Source organism: Aspergillus alliaceus, assembly GCF_009176365.1.
Source record: "Aspergillus alliaceus strain CBS 536.65 unplaced genomic scaffold BDW43scaffold_23, whole genome shotgun sequence".
Lineage (NCBI taxonomy): Eukaryota > Fungi > Ascomycota > Eurotiomycetes > Eurotiales > Aspergillaceae > Aspergillus > Aspergillus alliaceus.
In genome coordinates this window covers 440,312-458,380 of record NW_022474706.1, presented here as the reverse complement: position 1 = coordinate 458,380, position 18,069 = coordinate 440,312, and the positions used below count along the sequence as shown (strand labels likewise).

The following is an 18,069-nucleotide window of genomic DNA, read 5'->3' as shown; positions in this document are numbered from 1 at the left end:
CTACCTCCTCTCGCTTGTTTAACTGGAGGTTTATCCTTTCATACTTTCCAACCAACCCTCGGCTCCTCCCTCCTTGAATCCCGAGTGCTAGGGCAAGTATACCGACGTTACCTCTTGTTACGCCACGATTTCCGACCGACCGAATAAATTCTCACATCTTTCCATCTTTACTTCCTCTCCTTATCCTTATACGTTCTATCCTTTCCTACACCTCACATATCCCCTTTCCATTTCCACCATGTCTGCTACTAAGCTAAAGATCGGCTGTGCCGGCCTTGGTCGCATGGGCAAGCGCCATGCCCTCAACTTCCTCGAACGGACTCCCCGTGCCGAGCTGGTCGCCGCCAGCTCCCCGGACGATGCTGAATTGGAATGGGCTAAGGTTCACCTTGTACCATATGGCGTAAAGTTATACAAAAACTACGATGACATGCTCCGCCACGAAGGTCTAGAAGCCGTCGTGGTTGCGTCGGCCACCGCCGTCCATGCTGAACAAGCGATCAAGGCCATTGATGCTGACAAGCACGTTCTGTGTGAAAAGCCCCTGTCGACCAGTGTTGAGATTGTATGTACCCTCTGTACCTTGCTCTTATGTCCATCAATCGATCCCTAGGTATCTAACAATCCTGTTTCTAGTCCCAAACTGTCCTTGATGCCGCCTCCAAGAAACCTCACCTTAAGGTGATGTGTGGGTTTTCTCGTCGCTTCGACGCCTCATATCGGGATGCATTCAACAAGATGAGCGCCGGCGTAATTGGCTCGCCCTCAGTCATGCGTAGCCAGACTTGTGACAAGCTGGACCCCAGCGGGTTCTTCGTCGCCTACGCTGAATTCTCTGGCGGCATCTTTGTTGACTGCTCCATCCATGATATCGATCTTGCCCTCTGGTTTTTCGGTCAAGATAGCAAGGTTAAGTCTGTGTCCGCCGTTGGCATCACGGCTGTTGAGCCAGACCTGCGCAAGCATAATGACCGGGACAATGCCGTTGGTTTGGTCGAGTTTCACAACGGCAAGATCGCTTACTTCTACGCTTCGCGCATGATGGCGGCCGGTCAAGAAGACACTACTGAGGTTATTGGCACCCAGGGCAAGCTAAGCGTCAACACACAGCCGGCCCTAAACCTCGTCAACATCTACGACAGCACCGGTATCCGTCGGGAGATTCCTCAGCATTACTACGATCGCTTCGAATATGCATTCGTTACCGAGGCTAATGAGTTCACCGCTTGCTGCCTCGAAAACACCCCTGTCCCACTGAGACTTGATGGTGCAGTCCAGGCCGTCCGCATCGGAGCTGCGCTCCAAGAATCGCTTATCACCGGCGAGAAGATCTTCTTCGATGAAGCGGGTAGCCGGGTTGCGAAGTCTCATCTCTAGATGTATGCTTAACGACTTGATTTAGAATATGTTACTTAATGATGATAAAAATGAAGAGCGATTTTAAGAGTTCAAAAATACAGGGCTCGGATCTATGGTCTTGCTCTTCTTTTTTTCCCATTTTCTTTTTCTTTTCTTCTAAGACTTGCCTGTCTAATATTACCCACAAAGATCTCACCAATAAGATAGCCAAGGTTACACCATTGTTTTCTCATCTTAAGTCAACCTCATCCAATCATCATCTCTAGGATCACGTGCTCAAGTCGACTCCGAAGAATATGTGTGATCAAAACTAGCACACAGGCACTAGTTAATTCAACTATGTCTCAAATAAGCGATGGGCACAGTCCATAGTTTAAATTTTCAACGAGTGAGCGGACCCGAGACACCGATTTGTCGTAGATCGCCGACAATGCCGGGACCTCGTTTCCGGCAACAAGGTTCAATGCCAAGCGTTTCTGCTGCAATATTGTATCATCATCAATAAGCTATTCTTAGTAATATTCCGTTTCTTGTCTGGTACTCGGTTTTTGCTGGAGAGCCAAGGATGTATGGGAAATTTATGATGTATACTAAGTGACGATTTTGGATTTTGTAAATGTTTCTAGTGCATGTATATATGTAAGTAGGGTTGGAATAGGTGGAGTGGAACTAGCTATTCATCTCCTTTGGGTATTATGAATAAATCGGTCACTTAAGCCCTGTTTCTTATGAGGGCCGTAATGTAGTTCATTGGGTGTGCAAAACTTGGTTCGTGAGTCATCGCTTTCAAAATGCAGGAACAGAACAAATATATCCAAAACAAAACAGGTCACACGTGCGTCATCTAATAACAAGACATTCCAACCCCTAATACCACATCTACCACTTGATGACCTTCTTGGGGAAGTACTCGTCAATCAGTTCGAGGTAGTATGGCTGCAGCGTGTGTTAGCTAGATTTCATTGGGCCTTAAGGGGAATAGTAAGGGGGGGCATACCTTGAGTTCCTCGACGGTGGGGACGTCGTCGCTCTTGCTGTACAGGTCGTAGGGGTTGAAGGCCTTAACAGCCTTGAGCATCTCCTTGTCGTGGTCGTTCATCAACTCGTGGTATGCGCCGGCGTTGTGCCAGGGGTAGAAGGAGTGGTAACGGATGATGGCCAGGGCCTCGTCCGGCAGGGTGGACTGATCCTTCACGACGTGGTAGAGGTACTCGTCGTGACCCCAAGAGAGCATGACCCTGTCCAAGCCGCAGCCGGGGCTGTAGATACCATACTTGGTGCTGTAGATCTCGTGGCCGTAGTCGGGGTTCTCCTTAAAGGACTCGGTGCCGTAAATAATGCGGTCGTCAAAAGCGAGTCCGACGGGGAAGGTGTCACCAACGACGTCCCACTGGCCCTGGGCATCGAAGAAGTAGAGCAGCTTGCCCAAGTCATGGATGAGGCCGGTGAGCTGCATCCAGCGAGGCTTGCCATCGCGGCGAATGGCCTCGGCTGACTGAAGAAGGTGCTCGATTTGGGAAAGGCTGGTGTCGGGGTCGGATTCGTCAATGAGGGTATTGAGCTTTTCCATGGCCTCCCAGATAGTCATCTCCGCGCGGGTCTTAGAATGGAAGTCGTTGCGCGCCTTCAGGTTGTAAGCGACAGTCTGCTTGGTGTGCTGCTCCTTGTAGAAGTTCTTAACGCGGTCGCAGGCGTCCTCGTATTGACGGAACTTGGTCTTGTCCTTGTTCTTGTCGAATTCGGATTCGGCGTAGATGTCTTTGTCATTTTGCTTGATGTTTTGCTTGAGGACATTGACGGTATCGATGGCGTCGGATAGATCCTCGAGGGCCTGTCCATCACGCTTAGTGTTGAACGCCGGGGTTTCTGGGGCGACAGCGACTGGTGCCATTGTGTGAATCAAAGATATATTTTAGCTTTTCTCTGTTCTTTTGTTTTCCCTCTCAAGGAGATTGGATCAAGATAGATCTGGGTATCAAAGGCTGCTGCTGGAGACAAAAAAAATTCCAGGAAAGTAGAGGCGTATATTTAAAGGGATGGACGCCATAGGGAGATCCTCGTGATCTACGAGAAATTCAGTATCCGATTAGAACCCGTAGTCGAATAAGCCCTAGCACGTTACACCCCCAGAATCCGACGGTGTGGTGGCGCCCGCATGATGCCCTCATTGTGTGTAGGTCGGATTCTGGCTTCCGCACTATCAACAGAGATTCTGGAAATCTTCTCCACACCTGCATGACGCGGGGAGAATCTGAGGTACAGATCTGCAGCCAACCAGAGATAAGTTGTTACAGTGGAGAACCACCAAACAGACTGTGGGGGGAATTGAGCTCAAGGATTTCGGTTTCCGAAGGCTAAGAACATTGGCCGCCGGGGCAGATTTCTCTTCTGGTATGCCACATTACAATTAACTGCCCTTTTTGTCGTCTCTGCATTCCTTCTTGAATAAATTGAATGGTAATCGAACGTCACGCTCATCGTGAATGGCCATTGCTTCCTGACACTGACCCCGGTGTCGACCCGGCAGCTTGAGAACTAAGTCGCCCTCTGGGTTAAATTTCTAATCGAGTCGCCTAATCTGGAGATTGTCCCGTACTGGGGTCTCTCAAGATGTGCTCCTGAGGGTGGATCCCATGAGGTGATCATATCGGGTATAGGGTATTGGATCTTCTGGAAAGAGAAACGGTATCCGATGGTTGCATCTGCACTGTTCATCCTCTTTCTGTAGGATGATCTTTCACTGACCGAGTGAGTATATGATAATGGTAGTTTAGATGATTATAGGGAGGGAAATTTGAAGATAATGGATGATAATGCCTTGCGAATAACACTTACTATGGAGATGGCACTAAGGGGGAGGTTTTCCTCGCGTGGAGTTGACCCGATGGAACGTTGTGATTGATGGAACTTCGTTTCCACGGCGGGACAATTGACGGCGAGTGCGTCGGCGCTTGTTGATGAATCCGCCTCCCCTCTAGTATTCTATTACTCTACTACTAGTACTCTACCCCTCTACCCCTCACCTCTCTTCACTTCGTATTTTTTGTTTCTCTTATTTTCCCTCCTCAAGTCAATTCGCAAACCATACAATTCCCCCCTTTGATTCCCAAGAATCTTGCGAACGAGTCTATACACTCACGCCTACACAATGACCGTCGCCGACACTAGAATCAAGCTCAACACTGGAGCAGAGATCCCCGCATTGGGACTCGGTATGTAGTGCTCCGATGTAGCTCAATTTAGCGACAATTGTGCTGATTACCCAGGAACCTGGCAATCGGCTCCTGGCGAGGTTGAGAAGGCTGTAAGCCACGCCATCTCGGTGGGATACAGACACATCGACGCCGCTTTCTGCTATCAGAATGAAGAGGAGGTTGGTAAGGGAATCAAGGATGCTCTGGCCTCCGGAAAAGTGAAGCGAGAGGATCTCTTCGTGACCACCAAGCTGTGGTGCACTTACCACTCCCGGGTGGAAGAAGCCCTGGATCTGAGTCTGAAGAACCTGGGTTTGGACTACATTGATCTCTACTTGATGCACTGGCCGTTGGCCATGAACCCCAAGGGTTAGCTATACCCTTTCTCTTGGCAGTTTAGAATCCTGGTTCTAATGACTTGCTAGGTAACCACCCTCTGTTCCCTAAGCTTGCAGATGGCTCACGAGACATCGACCACTCGCATTCTCACGTCACCACATGGAAAAATATGGAGAAACTGCTTGCAACAGGAAAGGTCAAGGCTATTGGCGTCTCGAACTACAGCAAGAGATATCTGGAACAACTGCTTCCCGAGGCTGCTGTGGTCCCTGCAGTTAACCAGATTGAGAACCACCCATCTCTCCCACAACAAGAGATTGTCGACTTTTGCAAGGAGAAGGGTATTCACATCACCGCCTACAGCCCTCTGGGAAGTACCGGTAGCCCGCTGTTCACAGCCGAGCCTATTGTAGAGGTTGCAACGAGGAAGGGGGTCTCCCCAGCCACGGTTCTTCTCAGCTGGCACAGTACGTTCCTCCTATCTTCACGTATCAAGCCCCGTAGCATTCTCTGACCACCCAATACAGTTGCCCGTGGATCATCTGTTCTTGCTAAGTCGGTTACTCCCTCTCGTATCGAGGACAACCGCAATCTGGTTCAGCTCGACGAATCGGACCTTGCTACCATTGCCAATTACTCCGATGATCTTGCGGCCAGGAAAGCATTCCAGCGCTTCGTCTATCCCCCCTTCGGTGTTGACTTCGGATTCCCCGACAAGTCCTAAAACCATTGACAATGCCTAAGTCTACCTAATTAGAATCTCCTAGAACAGATGGCACTGGGGGTGGAAAGCAGAGCTGCCTATCCTCCCGCCACACTTACACCATAATAAGTGGGGCAATAAACAATTAAGCGCACAACCGCTTTATGTACATGTGTTATGTCCTTTCTATAGTGGGTGTGGGTGACTCAAGTGAGTTTTGTATAAAAAGCCTGGAGAGCCTGGATAGATTATGTTTCTGTAAACTTTCTATATAGATTATATATATCCTTTATGAATTACGTTCTTAAGAGATACATCCTACTCAAGTCGATTAGTTATGCTTACGAGTATTTCGCGACATGGGGCATGTCTAAACTAGAATCACCAACTGGCTTACAGAGCATGTTGTTGTTTCTTAATGCTTATGTAGATGTCATCGCATATATCCTTAGTTTTGTAGTAGAGCTCTTGTTCACATTAAATTTCATCACGTTTCCATTACTAGTCTATAGAGAAGAAACAAAGGACAGCAGTACGGCTATTTGATATTCCTGTAAGAATAAAGCGAGAAGATATGCCAAGTTTACCGCCAAATAACGTGTCATCTATCTCTATTAAACTGTGCTTCTCCTTTCATGACAACTACCCAATCGTCATCCGAATCCCATCCTGCTCGCCAAAATACACATCACTCTTTGGTAACGCTGTCCAAAGGTTTATCAGCTTTGGGTGGTTGGGTGATAGACAGTACATAAGAAGACCATAATGTTCTCTTACCTCTTTCTTCTCTTGTTCTTCTTGGCCACTTGTTTGACTCCTCTGCGGTATAATTTCTTTTCTATAACAGGCAGACCGACCCACTCTTTATTGAGGGTGATATTGGGGTTCTGTGTTTCTGAAGTCGCCTCTTTCGTACCAACAGTCTCTTGATACCCCAGTTCTCGAACTTCATCAGGAACATTAAGCTCATCTTTGATGCTCTGTTTTGCAAAGACCTGAAGTGCTTGCAGGCGCCGTGCCTCACGCTCTGCTATCACCGCTTGAGCAAGGTTTCTCGTTAAGATATCCCGTGCTTTCATGGCCTTAAATAGCTCCACTAAGTGCTCGTATGGGAGGCATATCAGCATTGCAGAGGGTATATCGATTTCTTGGCTCGGTCTCTCTTCGTCAAGAGATGCTAGCGAACCAAACTTCACCTCTGCTAGCTTGGGATTGCGCAGCACCGTGCCGGGAATACTCTGCAGGCTGTCTGGGATTCGGTTTGGTAGAGTCTTTCTTTGTGCCTTGATGTACAAAGGGAAATCCTTGCCCATATGTCTGGCGACGAATTCTAGAGCCGAAATAACTAACCGTAGAGCCCATCCTTGAAGCCCTTCTGCTGCATCATAGTTGCCAGTTTTCAGGCCCGGAGCGGTGCGATCAAGCGTTACAGCAAATTTTGTGACGCTCATCCCGAAATTAAGAATATATTCGACAGTACTCCAGCTAATGGGATCGATAGCCAGATTAACGCCCCTTTCTATGACTGCCTCTTGTTGAAAGAAGGCCCCCGACGCCGCATAACTCAAAGCAAAGTCTGCCATGGCTGCAGTGAGTGAGAAGTGTAACTTTTCCACGTTATCTTCCGAATAGCCATAGGTAGACAAAGTCGTGGACCTAAGTTGTTCTGCTGTCAGGAGCGGCCTCCCATACAAGTGTTGCAGTGCATATTCGAAGCTTTTGATCATACAGAAGCTCTCTCCTCCAATGGCAACAATCTCGTTGCAGCCTTCTCCCTGATTCGACGACCTCAAAAGGCTAGCCACGAATCTGCTACGGCTGATCACCGCTCTGTGTGTATAGAAGGTGATAGGCATAAATATATCCTTGGATGATCTTAAGATAATTTGGAAGTCGAAAAACTCGCTCGCCTCCAGGCAGTGAAGCAGATGCGCGGAGAGTGGGTCAGTATCATCGTTGATTGTCTTGCCATTGTTGATTATTTCAGTGGGTATAGTCTGATATCCGGAACTGTCTATAAAAGGCGCATGATTTAGTGCTGGAAAAATGAGATATTTGACATTATAAGGTAATCTCACCTCTAATACTCCCCGCATCAGCGTCTACTACACTTGTCCCTCTGATCGATCTCGCTTGGGTCTGATTCAAGCCATCTGATGCAGGCTTAGATGCATGTTCATCATGATCAGAAAGCCCGGAGGCAAAGACACAATTACAACAATCTCCCGAATGATGAGCACAACAGCAGGACCACCTAGGTGGACAGGCACAATTAATCGTGGGCCGATGGACACAACAGCTGAGGTCGAACTGGCACATTTTCCGGCCGTGTAAGAGACAGACGACGGGGTCATTTTCGACGTGATTAGGGATGGGCTGAGGCTGTTCATCATGTACTTCGCCTTTCCCGCTTAAAGAATGAACTGTGTGGCTCGAGGGCGTATCTTCCCAGGACGCTATACGAGGGCCACTAAAAAGGCCCTTAACAATAACAGGTGACACGTTATCCATAACCTTTGCAGAGCTCATGGTCGCGTGATTAGAAGACGAGTGCTGCGCGTTTCCGATGTCGACATCGTTGCTACCCTGAGGCAGAACCTTGTCTTTTGTCGCTTTCTCCCATTGCGCCTTCCGTTTTTTCTTCTCTCTCTTTCGTGCGGATTTTCTTTTCCTTCGCTCGGCAGAACCATCCACCTGCGGAGGATCCACAATTCTGAAAGAAGGCCCGGAGGAGTTGGCTCTACGAAGAGAGTTCGACTCGCCAGAGTTGAGACCTACACGCATAATATCAAAGACAGAGTCAAAAGACATGACAGAAGAAGGTAATTCCGAAGTGCAAAACGAGATTCTTCTACTCAAGCTTTTCATCACTTCTCTCTTTGATTTAGCCCAATAGCTGATCACAACATCGAGAAAGCGAAGGAATATATGAGTTCTGATATCTCGCTCAGGAAAGTTCAAAGAGGTTGTGAAGGATAACAAAGAGATGGGAGATAGTGTGATTACAGATGGGTCTGCAAGAGGAGAGGAGAGAAGATACAGTGGGGCATTTATGTTGTTTGACTGCTGTTGTTCTCACTTGTGTTTCCTCAACGATAATGTTGTTATGCTTGCAGAAATTGCAATAGTCAAGTCCGATTTCCCTTCAGGCATGTTATTTACCAAATCTTTGGAATTGAGTTCAGTTGTGGGTGTTCAAACTCTCACAAGCTAATCTCCGAACTATAGTCTATTGATTCCATGTACATGGGGATTTCAGAGCTTAAAGGCTATATACAACTATGTATACAAACTCTTAGCCATCACATCTTGACAGAAATAGCACAAGGGCTTCATGGTCCACGTGATATATTATGCACGTGATATATTAAATATACACAGCACAAAATGCAACGAACGATAATATCAGTGAATGATTATATGAAGTACCATGCAAGCAAGGGCTTTGCTCTTTCTTTCTTTGTGCAAGCGCGTGAATACCAATAACCATCAGCCACATTACGTAGGTAGTACCTTAAAAGGTCGCACTCACCTCTCTTGATAATGACAAAAGGCTTAAGAATAATGCTTATTTGACCTCTTCTATATGTGGCTATGATTATACACTAAGATCATTTTATTGACCTATCTAGGTATTTTGTAATAATGCATATGAGAAAAGGGAAATGCTATGGTAGAAAGAAAGAATATGGCTCAGAGATTAAAGGCAAATGAAAGACAGTCCTGTCCGCTCAACGTAACGCAGTTGGTATATCATCATGAGCAAAAGTGGTAATCAAAAAAAGGTATCCAGAGCTGACATAAGGGAAATATAGAATGATCGGAAAGGTTAAAGTAATACATTTAATCCGAAGGTGGAGGGAGATGTAAGGAAAATAGAAGAGGGATAGGGAGTGATGGTAGAGCCGTCAAGCAGCTATTGTTTAGAACATGCCACCATCCATGGGGACTTGAGGTGGTGGATAAGGTGGCATTGCTGGTGGCGGACTGGCCATGAGCTGATGCCTCGCTTTGGCGTTCAGGTCTCCGCCTTCACTAGAAGTTTTACGTAACCTGTTTCGTGTTCTAGGCCGTCTTTCGCCCTCGTCGGAAAATGTGCTATGCTCTTCCATAACACTGCCGGCCGTCGATGGCGCGTACTGCGACTCATACTTATCGCCCCTGATCGCACCAAGAATTGTTTGTGTAGTGGTTTGACGGCGGCGACGGGGATTCATTGGAGGGATCGGAGGGGTTGCCATGCCATTGCTCAGGCTTGCACCTGGTGGAAGGCCAACGGTTGGAACGTTAGAGGTGGTAGACACGAAAGTGGGCTCGGAGATCTGGTTTTTATCCACGGGGCGCTTCTGGAGGGTGGTATGCCCGGGAGTCCGCTGAGGGAGGCTAGTGGTCGAAGTAGATGCCGAGCTAGACGACGGGTCAGGGGACATGTCGTGCAGCGGCGGGGTAGCATTGGCAGAGTAAGGGGCGATGGGTGAAGGCCGTGGAGGGGCACCGATCATCTGTGGGTTGAGCGCAGGGGGAGGATGAAGAGATCGCTCGACAAAACTTGGTGTTCCTGACCGACTACCGCTGCGATATCTTCCAGATGCAGCAGAGGAGCTCCGGTCGTACACAGATGTAGATGCATCATTGACCTCTACAGATGGACGGGTGGAAGAAGCCACAGATGCCAGGCCGCGCTGGTCGAAGTCTGGGTACGCAGAGTGTTCATATGAATCGGCAGGAGCAGCCTCTTCCAAGGTTCCTAAGTCATCTCTCTCCCGCCGGGTACGGCTCTTAGAGCGGCCGGAGGCGTCAGAAGTCGAGCGATCCCGTTGAGATCTAAAACTTGAATTGGGGGATGCTCCACGGCTACGGCTCGACTCACGGGAGTCCTCCTGACTGTTACGACCAAAAGCCGCCATCCGGGACCGTATTGACCGCTCTGAGGAGACATGGGGAGAGCTAGAGTTGGAGTGTTTTCCAAAGCTAAATGATGGTCGTTCTTCCTCCTCCCGCCATTGGTCATCAGATGCCAATGTTGGGGTAGAAGCGTTACCCAGGCCGAGCATTTTCGGGTTCCTTTGGTCTTGCCTGCTGAACAAACTGTGCTTTCCGGACTTGTTCTTCAGCAAGGAAAATGCATTTCCGGGTTTGACGTGAGTGTAATCTGGGGTTTGGCGGCCCGAGACAGGGCTAGCTGATCTGCTTTCATTCTCAGCCATGCCCTTCAACTTCTCTTGCACCTTTCTCCGTCGCTCCGCTAGTTCGTTCTCAAATTCTTCGCGCTCTCTTTGCGTTTCAGTGCTAGCTTGGCGCCTATGTCTCGCCACCAGTTCACCTTGCCAGGAGGAGCCGTTCAGAAGCTCTGAAGGATCCACATTCTGTCTAGAGGTCGCATGCTGCTGTGGAATAGGATCCACTGTGTCGGGACCTTTCATGAGAGACTCCGTGTTATTGTCGTCATCTAAAAGCCTTGGTGGAAGACCAGGGGAAGGTGGCGGGAAGATGGACGATTTGTCGCTGTCGTGCCGTAAGTGAGTACGAACTAAACCACTCAGGCCCAAACCCGAAGGCCCCAAAGTAGGGGAGTCGGGCTTCTCAGGAATAGCATCCACATGATTGGCAGATTTCTCGGCGGCGTCATTTTCGGCTATGGGTTTCAAATCCCCCAAGTCTGAGAATCGCACTTCAGGCAGAGGGCTTTGCTCTTGTGCTCCTTCACCTACAGCTGGAGATGGCTTCTGTGGTGTCTCCGACCGAAAGGCGGGGTGCACAAAATCATCTTCTATTACACCATTGGCCAACTGAAGAACTGCCTCAGCCTCTTCGTCTTCAGATTCACTAGGGCTCATGTTGGCGAAGAAAGTACTGTTCATGTTTCTCCGAGGGGACTCATAAACACTGGCTGCAGAGGATGGGATAATCGGGCGCTGAGCTTCGCTATAGTGAGAGGAAGCAGAACCAGCTCGTGGCCGATAGCTTGTGTTTGAGAGGCCTCTTGGACGTCCAGTATTGCCTTGGGGAGTAGCCCGTCCAGGTGGCGAGGGCCGCGTCAACGGTGGCGGCGTACTCCTCCCCTCATGCATCTGAAGTTGACGTTGACTGAACTGGTTTTCATCGTACTGGCTTCTGGGCTTATTGAAAAGCCCTAAGGCCGTAGCTTTGCCATGGTCTTCGGGTTGCAAAGCAGCCATCAAGGCAGCACTTTCGTCGTATTCACTAGCCGGGGGACTTAGCGGAGGGAGCCCACCATTAGGGGCCTCGTGAGGCTTCTGCTCTTTGATATTACTTTCGCTGGTATGCTGCGTAGATGTTGACGACGGCGCCGGGCTGGTATGGTGAAGTGTGGTAGTTGTCGACTCAGCTATCGGAAGTTTCTGTATCCTATCGCGCAGACTAGTGGCGCTTCTGGAATAGTTTCGATTCAAACGAGGAATTTCTGCAGTCCCAGATCGTTGACGGCCAAGACTCTCTAAGCGATGAAGTGTAGAATTCTGCTGGTTCTGGACGGACTGGGCTAGACTCTGGCCATACAGGCGCCTTGACTTGACGGAGCCACGCTCAGGAGCCATCCCAGGCACTGATTGTTTGGGGAATGGAGCCGGGCTCTCCTGGGACGGTGATACGGGGAATGATTGCTCGTCTATGGAACTAGCTGAAGTTGATGTACGACCATTGGCGGTTGGCCCTGAGGCTGTTGAGGAGAATGTAGTTCGCTTAGTGGAGGAAATGCTGGACAGAGCATCTTCCGATTCGTGAGCATAAATATCCTGTTGTGCTTCTTCGGCTGCTATACGTTCCTCTTTTTCTCTCAGCCTCAATCGTTGAAAAGCTGACAAGGATAAATCATGCTCATAGACCGCGCGGCCACCCATCTTTCCAGCATCGGAAACGGAAACGGTTGATGATGCCTTGGCGGGGATCTTGTATACCTTTTGACGCCCGCCAAACAAATTGTTACCGTCGGCTCGACGAGCTCTGCTCATAATGCTTTCTTTGTGTGAACGGTCATCGTCGGTACCATAACCATCAACACCGGAGGCGAATGAGTCTCGGCCGAGGTTAAAGGACGGCCGACTACCATCTGTGGACACCTCATCGATATCCGCGAGCAGGTTTGGATTGTGGCCAAAGAGGTTCAATCGGGAGGCGCGCTTCGGAAACAGGACGCTATCATCACTTGCCTTGCCGATAATGGAGGCCGGGTCGTCTTGTTCCCTCAACATGCTGAACCGCGCAGATAGTTTTGGCATAAGTAAGCTCGTACGGAAGTCATCGTTGGACGGTAAAACACTCGACAGATCAAGATCGGGCACCTCCTCGGGTTCTTCCTTCTTGCTCTTCCTAGATAACTTGGAGCCAAGGGAACTGTGGATGCTGTCGGTGCCTTCAACATCCTCCTTGGCCTTCTCCTTCTTGTTCTTGCGGAATCGGTTCATGGCGATGCGTGTAAAAAGGTCAATGCCAAACAGGGAGCAATTCGAAGCAGGTGGGATGAGCAGTAGTATCGACGACTTCTGCCAAATTGACACGTAAAGGGGTTACAGCCCGGGTCGATGCATGTAAACCGGTGATACTAGGTTAATCTTACAAGTCAGAATCGTATATCACTAGTAATCATGGAGCCTCGCCACAAAAGGGCTATGTGATTCGATAAATCAGATGGGCCCTGCGACTCACTGACAAAGGCCGTACCAGATGCAGTGCTAAGTTGCACGAACGGCAAATGACAAACGAGCGACTTTATGAAGTAGAACAATTCGCTAGACAGAAAGAGTGAAGTATCAAAGCTTTCCGATCATAGGCTCATCCCCTGAAAGATGGAGCTGCTCCGCAGAGCGCCAAGGAACCGCGGCGTGGTTCGACGACGAGATGCCAATAGTGGGCGTGATGTGCAGATTCGACAAGGAATTTGGCTAAGCGTGCGAGAGGCTGGACTTAAGATATCTGAAAATACCGGTCGGATTGGAGGAATCAACCGTCTGCATGTAATGGTGGAATGTGGCTGCAGTGTCGACAAGCGGGCGCGGAATGCCAAAATGGAGTCTGGAGGTTGATTGGGCCCAAAGAACGAATGGCACTGGGGAATGAACCGCTGGATGAATACCGAGAGAGTGAAATCACCAACGAAGGTGTTCAACAGAATGTAGAGAAGCGAAATATGTAGGAAACGAAGGACAGTGTGACCTCGAAAAGAAGAAAAGACTCAAGGCGACGCGAAAGGAAAGAAAAATAGAGCTGATGGAAAGAAGGGATCTGGATTCGATCGTCGGGTATGTCTCTAACTTTCCCTTTCTTTTAATATTTATTTTTGTTTTTTTTTTTTTAAAAAAAAAAAAATTTACACCTTTTTTTTTTTCTAATTAGGACATGAGCTGTACAGAAGGACAGCTGAGCCAGGAATTAGAGCCTTCGACCAGTCCCAGTGGATTGTTACTACTAGTCACTTCGTACTTACTCAGAGGAACAGTCCAGAGCGGACAAAAGTGGTTCAAATTATTGGACCCAGAGGGGCCGTCGGTAAAGCCTTGGAAGGCGATCGACACTTTTAATTCTGATGATATTTGATTATTTTTATATGATTAATGGTAGGATCCTTCCAAAATTTCCACTGATAATTTTACAATTCCACAGACAAATTTATATATCCGACAATTGGAAGGCAATTTGCAAGGACAGGTAAAGATACCAACATTTGGTGTCTCTATATTAATTGGAAGGTGGGATTTTTGTTCAACCCCTCTCTCTCCCTCTATAGTCAGAAAAAAATAAGAAAAATAATAAACTGTCACAAGAAACCATGGTTGTTATTTCGGTTACCGTACGGTACCTCGGACCCAGTGCCCCTTGCAGGCCCCACCCGCATGAACCACGAATCGGATCCAGTAATCTGGGGCCAGGTTCATTTCGGGTACCATTCTGTACCACTAAAGGTTGGTATGGTTATTAAGGGAGGGAGAATCCTACGACAAGCCCTGGTTTGATATATACTCTTCCTCCTGAACAGCGAACGGTAGACTCCTTAGTCGGTTTTATCTATTGTCTGCCCTTTGTTGTGTCTTTCGGCTCCTTCCTCGCCTGGTTTTAGACTCGAGTTGGAGTCCACGAATGACAATGTTCATGGCCTTGCTATCTGTTAGGGTAGTTGATCTCGCGTATCACGGGATGTGGATCGACCTGGGCTGAGGGCCTAAGCCACAAGAGCACCTTTTGGCGTATACAGGACCATGGATTCGGTGTCTAGAGGATACGCCCAAGGAGCCGCGAAGTGGTGACAGAAGGAGGTGTAGTAGATTAGATATAACGCCCCCCTTCCAAGGAGTACGTTAGAGAGTCCTACACTGAAGAAAGGAGATGCAACGGGATCGACTAGGGTTGATCAGCTGAGTATAGAGAGCATACCCTTCAATAATTGTGACCTGTCGCTTTGATGATACACTCCTAGCGCTAGATGAGTTCCGGAAATATGGACGAGCGGAGACGATCATCTCATTGCCGTGTCTCATCATTACTTTAGGTTCTCTCGGCCTGGATAATTTCATCGGAGTCGATCTTTTTCTTTTCCTTTTTAACTTTGACTCGATCGCGAATTAAATACTCCAAGCTTCACTACAATCAGGTTTTGAGTGTGAAACGACGTCATCTTGATTTAAACATATTACTTTTTCCAAGTATGGGGTACATTAGATGTGGATAATTGATGTTCCAAGAGTACTTATAATTCTTTGTTCTGCGTAATACCCATAGGAAATGCCCGAGGTTAATCTCCGGCTTACCACCCTAGTTGATAGCTGATTATGTGGGCAATTAAAGGTAGGGACCGGGGAGGTATACTTACTTACTTGCACATACCACGGAGTAATACGGTTCGATTAGGTTGCGACATTGTAATCGGCTGTCGCTCTTTTCAGTAAGTTCAAAACAAGTAGATTTCGGTGCATGGGAACATCAATAAACCCCCAATTCTACACGACGAGGATGCGTCAAGTAGCATGGAAGGCCTTCCTTTAGAACCCTTGAAGTCGACACAATTCCAAATCGAGCCGACCAGATTCCACAAAACCATTTTGGAGTACGAGATTACTTACAACAGCCCTAGAGCAATACGCAAGCCACATCAGCAAAAAGAGAGCTAAAGAGCATCAGACAGGGAGTAGTCCCCAGGTCAGGAGAACTGGCTCAGCCAAAAAAAGCATAAAAGGGAAAAGAAAAGAGAGAGAAAAAATTTTTGGGGGGAATCTTGAGACTTGATCCGTACAGACCTGTGGGCCGCACAAAGGGACAGCCCTGAATTGTAAGCTGGTCAAAAGCTTCCAATCACTAACCAAGCCTTGACTAGCACCAACTTTTAGGCACTAGAAGTGACAGAAAACAGTCGTTGTGTAATGAATCGACTGGCAGCCGTTGAAATTACCTAAAGTATATTAGCTCTCCGTGGTAAACTCAGCTCAACCCTCAAAATATGGCCTACCTATTTATTCAAGGTCGGACAAACATCCAAGTCAAGTCAGCCAGTGCAGCGATATTCATTATTATTCTAGTGGTACTACCTAGAAGATAGTGTGGCCATCTGCTGACCAGAGGGGTGATTTGTGGGCCACAGTTGCAGAATCAACATGCAGCTAAGGCGATTAGATTGATCTTGCACTGCCTGGCATTGGGAATCATTCCTGCGGTTTCACTTTGACCACCTTATAATACATATTTTATACAGCTGCCATTGACTCTATAGAATAGCCACACATCATTGGTCCATGCACGTCTCAATGCCTCTTGCTCTTTCTTTCTTTTCATTTTTCGTATTTGTGTTTTTCTTTTTCCTTTCCTTTTCCCCGGCAAATTTCGTCAGCTCTTGCCGCAGAGTTAATCTATCTGGAAAAAGATTGGATTTCAGTCGGATAAACATAATACAGAAGAGCCATGAGCCTCTTTGTTTATATACATCATCCATCTATGATGTCTGAAGAGCTATTTTCTAATTTTCGATCGTCCTTGCAGGAATCCGATATTCATCTTTAATGGACACAAAACTTCCTCAGAGGGTCGATCAAGCCGCCCCAATGAGTTAAAACGCGACCTACTTGTACAGCATTTACCTTCATTCAACTCATTCTTCAGATACGGAATCTAGACAGCATTTCTATAGTGAAGCAAATCCCTACTCCTTTCGCTTACAAAAATACAATAATACCATATACATCCTAATACCACGGAAGATTATGCGAGATTAAGCACGGTCACCCGCGGGCAGCGCCCATAGCTCCCAAAGCTCCTGCGCAGAAACAGGGACGCACCACGCACTGTACTCCGTAATCCATGTTTGTACATTCTCCGCCTGACAACAACCTGAGGAGGAGACATGCACCGACCGCATCAAGCCATGTCATGGCCCACACTGCCAGCCAGCAACAGAACATGTACCCCCACTGGACAGACATAGCCAGACTCCCAGATCCTCGTTTATTCCGGCCATTCTTGGCTAAGGCTTGAAGGCACTGCAGTAGTCAAGGGGTGCTTTCCGGAATGTTTTCGGGGTGCTGCTTTGATACTACAGTATGTAAGCGAGATGCAGCACATCCCTGTCGACGCAGCCAGGCGGGTTTTGTATTCCGAGAGCCCTACAGGGATTGGTGGTTCTGGTGGGTAGTATACCTAAGGTATGATGGGGATTTACGTGGATCGGGCCGATATTGAATGAGGGTGAAGGAAGGAAGAGATTGGCGGAGTAGAATTGATGCGCGCCTGTTGCGAAGAGAGATGAAAAATATATATATAACTAGAGGTGTCCAGGGTATGCGTATATTTCTTTCTACCTGAGGTAGATAAAAAGCAAGATGTTTGTTCTCTTCCTGCTTCACCCGCTAGATACTACCCATGGTTATTGTTTATGCATATCGGACCATGCCATACAGGGCTCGGGACGGGACTGTCAAAGATCGCAGTGGATCTAGATTCATTGAACGACATATCCTTGTGAAGCCATTGTCGTTCGCGTGAGGAGAAAAGAGGGGAAATGAATACGTGATGTTTAATCTCGCGAGATTAATTTCTCGAAGAACACGAGCGAAAAATCATTATTAATTTAGATATAATTAGAAACCAAGTTTACAATTAAGCTACGCATACCGAGTCGGCCTAGTCTCCTCATAGACAGATGCGGGTTGTCACGGAACATACGGTTCACAGCCCTGGGTTGGTCTTCTTGGCTTCTATCCCAGCATTTACCGCCTTTTAGATCGCGTAGATCCAGCCTCATCAACCACGGACTGTCTTTGAGGCCGTCCATATGAAACAGACGGTGAGGCTACATCTATTGTATATTTATAGTGTAGTGCGTAGCCCTAGGCAGAAGTGATTTCCTGGGGTTTAATTCCCTCGTCCGATGTGTGTTTAGAAAAGAGCTTAGCACGTTTTCTTAGTGATTTAGCTTATACATACCGCTTCGATAAAATACCGCGCGCAGTTGGAATCCTGGCCGACAGTATCCGC

At 47.9% G+C, this 18,069-nt stretch overlaps 6 protein-coding genes across 6 annotated transcripts; 4 read left to right on the top strand and 2 right to left on the bottom strand.

Moving 5' to 3' along the window:
- Positions 1-96: 96 nt before the first annotated feature.
- On the top strand, positions 97-1,396 carry BDW43DRAFT_91799 (putative NAD binding Rossmann fold oxidoreductase). Its single transcript, XM_032050704.1, has 2 exons — positions 97-565; positions 637-1,396. Exons 1-2 carry the CDS (start codon positions 239-241, stop codon positions 1,375-1,377), a joined length of 1,068 nt encoding a protein of 355 aa, XP_031900174.1. The 5' UTR covers positions 97-238; the 3' UTR covers positions 1,378-1,396.
- Positions 1,397-2,146: 750 nt separating this feature from the next.
- On the bottom strand, positions 2,147-3,342 carry BDW43DRAFT_91776 (inositol oxygenase). Its single transcript, XM_032050703.1, has 2 exons — positions 2,357-3,342; positions 2,147-2,295 (listed from the first exon to the last, which is right to left on the bottom strand). Exons 1-2 carry the CDS (start codon positions 3,248-3,250, stop codon positions 2,239-2,241), a joined length of 951 nt encoding a protein of 316 aa, XP_031900173.1. The 5' UTR covers positions 3,251-3,342; the 3' UTR covers positions 2,147-2,238.
- A 1,020-nt stretch (positions 3,343-4,362) lies between these two features.
- Positions 4,363-5,838, top strand: BDW43DRAFT_277021 (putative glycerol dehydrogenase). The gene is made up of 4 exons (XM_032042023.1): positions 4,363-4,571; positions 4,626-4,922; positions 4,979-5,359; positions 5,420-5,838. Exons 1-4 carry the CDS (start codon positions 4,508-4,510, stop codon positions 5,614-5,616), a joined length of 939 nt encoding a protein of 312 aa, XP_031900172.1. The 5' UTR covers positions 4,363-4,507; the 3' UTR covers positions 5,617-5,838.
- A 445-nt stretch (positions 5,839-6,283) lies between these two features.
- On the bottom strand, positions 6,284-13,019 carry BDW43DRAFT_311406 (uncharacterized protein; the record flags this gene model as incomplete). Its single annotated transcript, XM_032047189.1, has 4 exons — positions 6,284-6,299; positions 6,373-7,609; positions 7,674-8,369; positions 9,533-13,019. The coding sequence occupies 4 exons, from the start codon at positions 13,017-13,019 to the stop codon at positions 6,284-6,286; spliced, it is 5,436 nt and encodes a 1,811-aa protein (XP_031900171.1).
- Positions 13,020-15,382: 2,363 nt separating this feature from the next.
- Positions 15,383-17,000, top strand: BDW43DRAFT_277016 (uncharacterized protein). The gene is made up of 2 exons (XM_032042022.1): positions 15,383-15,994; positions 16,052-17,000. Exon 2 carries the CDS (start codon positions 16,335-16,337, stop codon positions 16,542-16,544), a length of 210 nt encoding a protein of 69 aa, XP_031900170.1. The 5' UTR covers positions 15,383-15,994; positions 16,052-16,334; the 3' UTR covers positions 16,545-17,000.
- A 37-nt stretch (positions 17,001-17,037) lies between these two features.
- On the top strand, positions 17,038-17,560 carry BDW43DRAFT_277015 (uncharacterized protein). Its single transcript, XM_032042021.1, has one exon. The coding sequence runs from the start codon at positions 17,104-17,106 to the stop codon at positions 17,272-17,274; it is 171 nt and encodes a 56-aa protein (XP_031900169.1). The 5' UTR covers positions 17,038-17,103; the 3' UTR covers positions 17,275-17,560.
- The last annotated feature ends 509 nt before the right edge of the window (positions 17,561-18,069 follow it).